Source organism: Siphateles boraxobius, unplaced genomic scaffold (genome assembly GCF_051911475.1).
Source record: "Siphateles boraxobius isolate OS27281-9 unplaced genomic scaffold, OSU_SipBor_1 53, whole genome shotgun sequence".
NCBI lineage: Eukaryota > Metazoa > Chordata > Actinopteri > Cypriniformes > Leuciscidae > Siphateles > Siphateles boraxobius.
The window spans coordinates 9,127,057-9,137,211 of NW_027509175.1; the positions used below are offsets into that span (position 1 = coordinate 9,127,057).

General features: G+C 36.5%; 1 protein-coding gene across 1 annotated transcript; it reads right to left on the bottom strand.

Moving 5' to 3' along the window:
• Nucleotides 1–1,191: 1,191 nt before the first annotated feature.
• en1b (engrailed homeobox 1b) lies at nucleotides 1,192–5,602 on the bottom strand. Its single transcript, XM_077204942.1, has 2 exons — nucleotides 4,815–5,602; nucleotides 1,192–1,986 (listed from the first exon to the last, which is right to left on the bottom strand). The coding sequence occupies exons 1-2, from the start codon at nucleotides 5,317–5,319 to the stop codon at nucleotides 1,667–1,669; spliced, it is 825 nt and encodes a 274-aa protein (XP_077061057.1). The 5' UTR covers nucleotides 5,320–5,602; the 3' UTR covers nucleotides 1,192–1,666.
• Between the last annotated feature and the right edge of the window lie 4,553 nt (nucleotides 5,603–10,155).

The following is a 10,155-nucleotide window of genomic DNA, read 5'->3' on the forward strand; positions in this document are numbered from 1 at the left end:
TTGCCTACTTTGAAACGCAATGTTCAAATGCGCATTTTCTTGAGATAATACGCGGACTGTTCAGAGAGAATGTAGTGTTTTTAAACATCCATGATTTTGTTTTGACTGCTCAGCTTGACCTTTTAACCTCGTTGGGAGAGTTTTCTGAATTTGTTCTTTGATCCCTAGACACAGGCTCCTGCACACTTCCTCACAAAGACACTCCGCTATCCGAGCGCTTTCTGCACTGCTGTTGTCATCGCAAGAAGTCAGATGTGTGACGGCAACATGAGAAAATTATTTCGGTAATCGACATTCAAACAGTTCATTAAAATAATTTGCGGTCAAACACATGAGATACGTTGATACAAATTCTGATAGCCTGCTATAAGCGAAACCAGCAAATACAGAGAGTAATGCATGCAGTCGTAGGCCACGTGAAAAAAATAAAATGCATGTCTAAAGCCTTTCCATAGGGTGGTAGATTAATCTGATATAGCCTCGTCTTACGTTTAATTAAGTCTGGCAGATTCGCAGAGCACAATTATTTTGACACCTGTTCAATAGTCTACCATTGACATGCGCAGAATTTTGGTTCAAGTCAATAGTTGGATTGTTGGCTTCATAAAGAATGAATGCTGTCCACTTATCTTGCCTAAATTAAAATAATACAAAATTCGTTCCAAGATATACTTTCATTTGGAATAATAGTAGCTTATAGGTTTTTTAGTTGCCTAATACATACATACACACACACATACACACACACACGCTATAGGCCTTAAAAATGCCCTTACATTTTGTATTCCATGTTTTATACTTAGTGTATCAAAATGGCACATATAGTTAGGCCTACATTTAGGCCTATATAAATAGAATAAATATAAATAGTAATGAGTTTTAGAATACATTTAGAGACCTTATGTTATTTCTGTCTAAAACAGACTTGAAAAAATTCTCCCAATATTATAATCTTTCCCATCATAAAAATTGCAAATACATTATCCGTAAAACACTTTTCTCTTGCAGTGCAACCACACTGGCTCATTCAAACAAATTAGAGTATCGTAGAAAAGCATAGTTTTGTGATACATTTATTAAACAAAAATCTCTCAGGGGTTTGGGAGAACGACAAGTCATTGTAGCGTTTAAATAGCTACAGATCGTGTAATTATGTTAAGGGTTTGTAGACTAGGAAAAAAAGCAATGGCACATTCTACCTTTTTTATTTCAGACAACATCATCTGAACATATTAAAATCTTTGGCTTGAAGCGTTGGTTCAGTCACGCATTTGAAGAACTGTGAGATAAGGGATTTAAGAGACAGGGCTATCACAAAAACTCTAACAAGCCTGACACTTAGGCCTACTGAAACGGTGAGCAACCACATTGGGAAAGGAGAAGAAACGTTAGAAATATACAGCAAGTAAGGAGTAATATAGACATCCCCTTACCTGGAATTAAATATATACATCTTACAGTTTTGGCTATATATAAATTTTCATAATGTTCGTATTTAGATGCATGTTCATATACTGTATGATAAACAGAAATTTGTTTAAATATCGTATCTTCGTTTCGCAGAATTCGAAGACATCTCCTTCTCATTTGATTCATAAAAATATGAAAAATCACTTTTGTTGGGGTCAGCGTCCATGGCCTTTTCAAGAAGAGGATCCGGGCCATTTTATTCGCTATCTTCTTTTTCATCTTGAACTGTGGTTGTGGAATGGTTGTAGAGTCCTTGAGCCATGAGCTGAAGAGCGAGGCCGTTCTTATAGCCAGTTGCCTTTTTGATTTTGGCCCTCTTATTCTGGAACCAGATTTTTATTTGTGACTCATTGAGGTTGAGTTCCTGTGCCAGCGACTGTCTCCGCTGCTCCGTAATGTACCGATTCGCCTGAAACTCGGCTTTAAGTCTCTGCAGCTGTTCAGCCGTGAAAGCGGTTCTCGGTCGCTTGTCTTCTTTCTCGCTTTTCTTCTTTTTCAATTTTCGTGTCCTTGGGCCTAGTGTAGAAACAACAATAAAACGAAGACATAAATATCATAAAGCAGTATAAACACTACATGGGTTACCCACACCTGACAGAGAATGCAACGATTGATGCGGTGTTAACATGAGGGCCTGACACTTCCGTATTGGACAAGCTATTTCGGCTGCGTTCTTTTAGAAATGTCGATAAAGGTTTCATACTGCAGTTCATTACGCAGCCCTTTCTCTTTCGTTTCTGAATAAACAATGAGTGTTTGCAATGAAACATAATGAGTGTTGGGGTGTACATTATCAGCTGACAAGTAGACATGTAATTGCTAAACAGGCAGTGAAACAAAATGCGCAGAAAAAATAGTTTAGTCAGTTTTTTTTTCTAAACCACAAAATATAATAGCTGTAACCTTGAAATGCACTGTATTTAGATATGTTTAATACATTTATAAGATATCTAATTATAAGTAAATCGTAGACCTGCAATGAAAGCTTGCATGTAGGCCTCAGTCCTCGACTGTCACTTGAGCTTACACCCAGCGAACATGGCGGGAAAGAACGAGTCTTTGTGTGAGTCTGCTTATTCTTACAAAAATATATTTAAAAAAATTAGGTTGCATTAAATACACAGAGTATAATATAGTATATAATTTCTACCAGTATCAGACAAAATGACAACTTGTCAACACATAGGCTAATAGGTCTATATTCGCCCTGTTTTCGACAACAAAAGCAAGTCAAGTTAAGTTCGAGATCACCTTGTTTTTGTCAGTCACAGAAAAAGAAAATCGATAGTTTAATCAGTTTTTGTTTTTCTCTCTATAAAACAGTCAAGCGATTGGGTACTATTATAAAAATATAAATTTTAATAAAACATTTAAAAATGCTAGCTACACTTAAAAGACTTCATGAAACTATTAGCTACACTATAAGGTAACCTCTCCAGACGAGCTGTGTTAATTGCTAAAGATAGCTGTACTTTACTGAAAAGAAACCGACATTATATTTTTAATTTTACATTTGTACGTTTTGCTCCGTTGCAACAACTGCCTTGTTATTGTTCTAGAAATTGTTTTTTTTTTACCTTTATTGTATCCATGAATAATGCAGCTCATATCCAAACCCATTCATGCACAGTGCGCAATTTAAAAAAATAAAATAAGAAAAGCTAAAGACCTGCTTACAGCATATTATGCAAAGCAAATATCACCACGTGTGGCATTACACGCTCGTCAAGAAAACAATTTACTGCATTACCAATCAACAACAGATCAGAACCCAAAGCTTTTCCTTCAGGAAACTGCACTCAGATGATCGAAATTCTGCTTGCCGTCTGTAAAAGTCCAGTGCCTGATCGCTCAATCAGTAAGTCAATCAGTGAAGTCAATCAAAGCATCTTTTCCAACAACCCAGCTGACTTTGTGGCAGGTATGCAATGTACAAATATTTTGCCGTCAACCTAAACATTCGTGTGGTAACATCTAAACGAAATGGCTTTTGTTGAAGTCAAACAATATTTACTGAAACCGTGGGAATACACTGGGTTTAAGACAGGTATAAAACCGCCTAAAGGTAAGAACTGGACACTTTTACAGCGTGATTATGTAAGGAGATTCATAACAGACAAAAAAAAAAAAAAATCAATCAATTCGAGTAGTCTTGGCCCTATAACAAAATAGCAATTAAAATAGTCTACTTATGCAAATATCTATTGAATATCGAATAATATCCTGAAATCCTAAATTAATTACAAATATAGCCAGCAGCATAAAGTCATGGTGGATAACGAACGCCATAACGTGGTTGATTAAATCTCGCCACTTTCCTCTTCTTATCTTTCCTTAAGATAAAGCCGTTGTACAGAGATTATAAACAAACTACTTTCAGATTAGCACATACCCATGATCACAGACTAAGATCAATTTATCGCTATACTGAGAAAAGAAATGCTAGTTATTGCTGTTATTATGAATAACAATATGCTGCTGAGAAACTGTGGTTAGACAGACTAATTTAAAACGGAGTAGCCTACTATTATCTAAATATATAGCCTACGTGTTATCTATTCCGAGCCCGATCTCCGAGCCTATTCCACATTATCTATAGGTTGACATTAAAGTATTCACCATTCTCTTTATTGTCAGTGATTGTAAGATGGTTTTATAGCAGGCTACAATTAGGCTATTTTGTATTGAAAAAGGTTAATACCTTATAGTAAGGTTTCATTATTTAACACAATTAGTTAACCTAACTAATAATGAACTGCATTTCTACAGCATCTATTCATCTTTGTTAATTTTAATTTCAACATTTATAATACATTATTAAAATCCAAAGTTGTATTTGTTACCAGTTAATGCACTGTGAACTAACATGAACGTTGAACAGCTGTGTTTTTATTCACGTTAACACATACAGTAACAAATGTAGGCCTATTGCTCATGGTTAGTTCATTTTAGTTAATACAATAACTAATGTTAACAAATTAAACCTTATTGTAAAGTTTCACCAGAAAAAGGCTAGAAACCCAAAGGTCGATCAGAACTATATAATGTTTTGAACTACACATTGAACGCACTTTGCATGTTTTCTTTTTCTACAGAAAGTGAATAAAATGGTTTGCGGCCTAATGACTATTGTTCGCTCATGCCTCAAAACAACCCAAGACTGCTGAATATTAGCGACAGCTTCAGACGCTGCGTAAAACGAGTTTGATTAAAAAGCGCTGTACCCAATCCTAAAAAAATAGCTCACTGTGCGACCTCCAAAACAATAACAATAAAGTTTTTCGCGTGCAGCGTCGATTGCTGTTTGTGAATTATGCAATGAAATTAAGAAACTAGCGCCTTACCAGATGAAGGTCTGTCCGAGTACCTGGTGCAGTACACCCACGCAGGCCATAGTAAAGGCTGCGACTCTTTAGCCGGCGGAGTTCCCCCGTTAGCGTTCACCACGACTATCGACGTCGTATTCTCCCCGTACCTTGCTGTGGTAGTTCCATTTCCCTCGACAAGCTTTGCCGAGGTCTGCTTTGATGATGGCGAAGACGACGAGGAAGAAGAAGTGCTGTCACTACTGCAGTTTGAATCCTGACAAAGGCTGCTATTATGCGACGGCCTTATTACCATAGGGTTAACATTCTCCCTACCCGAGGTTTGCGCGCGGTCCCTACTCCCAAGATCTTTCTTGCAGCCGAAATCTGGCCGTAAAATATTGTCGATGAAAAAGTTCGTGGTTCTGTGGGCTTGCTGCGCAGCCTGGTGAGGTAAAATCGGAGGAGATGGTAAATTGGGTGAGAGCGAAACGCTCTCAGATTCAGTCGAATCACGACTATTTTGATCCTTTTGCTCCTCCATGACAAGCCGGATCGTGGTCTGCACTCCAAAATTCCACTTGTTGCAAAGAGCAGTATCCGGATAGCAACAAACAAGAATACAGTCTATACTGTTAAAATAAAGGTATACGAAATACCTTAAGAGGAGCGACTGTCATAGCATCGGAATGCTTTCCGTGATCAAGGCGTTTGAAGTGTCAAAACGCACCCGTTATTCATGTCAGACAATGCATCGCGCGATGCTCCGCAGTCCCCGACTCGCTGCCCCGTGTGACAGCTCGCGCTTAACAAACTCTTTCTAAAATCACTGTGCCCCTCACATACTTTTTTCCTTAACCGGAAGCACGTGAGCAAGACACACGTGCAAAGGACCAATGGGGTACCAACATCCTTGGTGTCACAAGAAGAGAATATCCAATAGAATTTTACAATCTTATGCAAATGTATGGATTTCCAAGACCAAATGCGCTGGCGAACGGGAAATCCACTCTAATGAGGACTGGATGTTTCTGGATCGGCATTGGCTTTTGACAGAAAAGATCTGATACTGCTGCCAGATAATTCATTATTTTAGTTGCTCGTTGTATTTTTGTCAAAACTAGACACTAATAACATCGCGAATAGCATTTTTTTGGGATTCTTAGTGTAGGTAGGCGGTAGACGGAGCTAGTGAAAGAAAACAGGAGTGAGCCTTCATCATTTGACCAAGATTATTATTCTTTGAGACAATTAATAAATAATGGTTAAGAAGCAAACATTACCATAAAATTAGATGGATTGAAAGATAATAGTAATATTAAAGTTTGCAATTATATGCCAAAAATATTAGACTATAGCATATAAGGTCGGTGTATAATTCACCTAATTATCGTAATATCAAAGCAACAGACTAGAATGTATTTATAGCCCTATTCTTATTTTTAGTCGAAATGTTTTAACCAGATACTGTCAAAAATGGTAATGCAATTGCAATTGCTAGCCTACCTTTAGGATTTCTACCTGACCTAACCCATAATTCAACACACTTTTGCTGGTGTAACCTGTCTAGTTATATTAATGCAGCCATATTAAATAATATTCTGGTTTGAATGAAAGCCTGTTAATTAGATAAATGAATCGCATTCGGGTTACATTTATAAAACAATGGACAGTTTACTTGCATGATCCTTAAAATGATTCACAAATGGATGGCCACATCAAGAAAATGTGGCAGCAACCGTGTTTAGTTAAAACGAAAAAAGAATAACTCACAACATAAAAGCAGGACGTGTTAATAACAAGTAGGCTAAATGGTTTAAAGTTTCACCAATTAGGCAACGCAAAATAATACTCCAAAAGGGAAAGCAGGAATGCATGCACTCAACACATTCAGAATAATAATAAGCGCAAACACGGAATTTTAGTAGCCTGCATGCACTATTTATTCATATAAAACTGGTTGGGTTGAAATCTTTATTCGAAAAGCTCGAGTGGGTACTTAATAAATTTCTAATTAGGACACTATCAATATGCTATTTGAGCCAAGTAGCCATTGTGAGGCACGCTCCTTTTCAGGCGGTAAATTAGCACTCCAGCTCTTATCTCGGCTGCATGCGACGTCTTGAGAGGGGCTGCAAAAGATAATTTATAGGTTTTAATTAGCGCCCATTCCGCCTGATCAGCTTGGCGTTCATCACCAGCGAGTGAATAAAAGCTGGTCAAAAGCACTGTCAGTAGCCGCTGGCAGGGCGCTTTATCAAGGTAAGCAGGGCCGTATTACATGAGGTGTAGAGGCGACGTAATTTCCCCAGTGCTGATAAAGCCCGTTGAATAATGCCGGAGTCATCTGAGACACCATTTACTGAAATGACTTTATTGACGACTTAACGTCGGTAATTCATTTTACCCTTCACGAATCGGACCTGGATTGGGTACAGTAATGGGATGATGAATGTGGCAACGGGCCGCACCTCGTATTATTGAATATAATACACACGCCCTTCTCTAAATGTCTCGAAAATCGTGTAAAAATCGAAGTTGTAACTATTTTAATTTCATTATGGACAGGTTGAAATATTGTCCGGTCTTGAATAGCTCTGTTGCAATGATAGCTCACGGGATATTGAATTACTCTACATAAAATAGGCGCTCATAGCGAGAACCAGACAACACCACAATAGGATATTGAGTAAAAATAATAATAATAATAATAATAATAATAATAATATTCCATTATAAAAACTTAGCCGCACGCATCTTAAAGCGCAACGAAATTACATAACAGGTGCACAAATCGTCAATGAATTTTAACGCATTTTCATCCCAGGTGTGTTTCGTGGATTTAGTTGTGCTTTTCAGAATTGCTTCAATTAGTTAACAGCATAATTTTCTTGATTAAACTATGAAAAATCCACCGCTGCCTACATAAATAACTACACCTTGTCGAGCAAAATAAATCAATGTGACACGCTGGCAGTCGCATTCACAAGTGAACACTTTCACTAAAAGGGGTGTTTTGCTTAGGACATGTTTTCGTGAGCATGCAGAAGCTCTCGGTTTTTCACTTCAAATCAAAGAAAAAGACCAACAATTTTTTTTTAATAATGATAAAAAAACTACTTTTTTGTTAATTTCCTCCCATAAAAAAAGCTGGGGGACAAATGTCTAAACTTGTCTTTTCAGATGTTGATTATAGGCTAAAATATAAATAATTCGGAATCTTCCTGTTTGATGTGTGATGCACATCAAATACAAATACACATACAAATAAACATACACGTTCAAATACAAGGTGATAGTTTCTTGAAGAAAGAGGGTGCTTCATCTTCTTTTGTTATTCGTTCTGCTTCAATGCATTAGCCTACATCTAACATTTGCAATGATATTTAATGTATCGGACATTCAGTTATTTTAATTGTTTAACTTCAGTTTTGCAAATCAGGTTGCTTGAACTTTACTTTGTCATACAAATAAAAGGCAAAGTTTCAAGATGTGTAGTTTAGGCACCTGTTCACAAAAGATATAGCCGAGCTAAAACGAATTACATTTAAGTGGCATTATTATATATTTTTTTTAGCTCACGTCAGCAAATCTGCCGCTACTATTAATGTTGCATACGGGGGTTTAGGTAGGCTACATGACGTTGCCATATGGTGTAGGTGAAAATACCTTTATTTATTTTAGACTAATAGAATATATTAGATATATTAGATTACCAAATTTTAGATTGGCATGACTTAATCACAAGCGATATGCATAATAGTGAGGTATCCTATTCTATTGTCTAAAAGCCAGAGTTAAATTATAGTTGTTGTCCTTTTTTTTATTATTATTATTTTTTTTTTTTGCAATTTCAAATGCTAATAATTTCATTTTTATTTTTTTTGCAATTTCACATGCTAATTTCGTTTTAATCTAGGTCTATAGTTTACTGTGTAGACCTATAAAAACAGAGGTAATCCAGTGAACAACGGGCCACATATGTGAGCCGAAAGGTGTCGTTTTTTCCCCCAGCTGGTTTATATTTTGCAATTACGTGAACGCCTCCCAATGGATGTTCTGTGTAGGGTAGAGTACAGTCCTTAAGGACTGTGTAATTTGTTCTGTGAAACAAAAGTTAAATGTGTCAAGAATAGTTATCATAGTTTTCAGTGACAGTGACATAAATTATAAACCAATTATGAAAAATGTCCAGAGTTTTCATGTTAGCTATTAGATTTTTAACGAAAAATAAATTTGTTGGGGCGTTTTGCCCTACAGGTAAAAGGCCCCCACTCAGACAAAGCAATTTGATTACAGCCTACATTTACAGTAAAATCAGAGTACACGCAGCTTTATCCTAAAATGGAAAAGACAAGCCAAAATAACAGCAAGTTTGATAAATATGAATATTTATTAGAGTAACCATGCTGAAATTCAGTCTATTTGAAAAATATTGTTAGCCGATTCTAATTGGCTAACTCATTAGCTAGCTAATGCTAACTGTTTAAACATAATTCCAATTTTTTTTTTTACAATAAGTAGCAGATAAACGAATAAAACAACGGCCAAAAAACAGCAACAAGTTCTTTGGTCTGCTTAAGTCATTTATGTATCTATTTTTAATAGCATGTAGCCAAGCCCATAGCCTAATAGCATTAATTAAAGAGTGAACCCTTTTAAGTAGAAAGATTTTGGTCGAAAAACGGTTTACGAGGATTAATTAGCCTAGCTATAAAAGGTCCACTGCGACAAATGTATCGGGGTGAGAGAAGATGGTTGACTGTGACACGAAAAGCAAAACAAACAGAAGTTCTCAATTTCCGAACCTTTATGTCCGAGAAGCGTGATATTGTCCTTCAACATTGGCATTTGGCGAAACTTGGCTGCCATCTTGTGGTCAAAGGAGTAAAGTCCAAATGAAGAGTGTTGCCAGTCCTTGCTGTTGTTGACATTAGCCTATAAGTGTTATAAAATGAAGTAAATATTTATTGTATACACACTCCATACCAAAATACAAGAAACAGCAACTAAGGGAAATTAATATTAATTAATATAGCGTGGCTATGCGTATGTAGCCTACTTTACTCAACATCGTGTTAAATAAAATATATTTTGACAAATTATGTAAAACACATTTTTATATAAATATAAAACAGTTTCCTTACGACATAATCTCTTAAATGAACATATAGCCTACCACTTTGGAGTATTTACACAATATTTGGTCTTGCTCTATCCATGTATCTCATAGGCTATTTGAATACTGACGTGGGAGCGTTTGGGAGGAGTTAAGTCTCATCTTGCAGTAGCTTTATATGACCAGCAGGTGTCAGGGTAGTATTGTCTTAGTAGGCTATGTTTTTGACAAAGACCAAGCTCATGTAAGGGAAGATATATG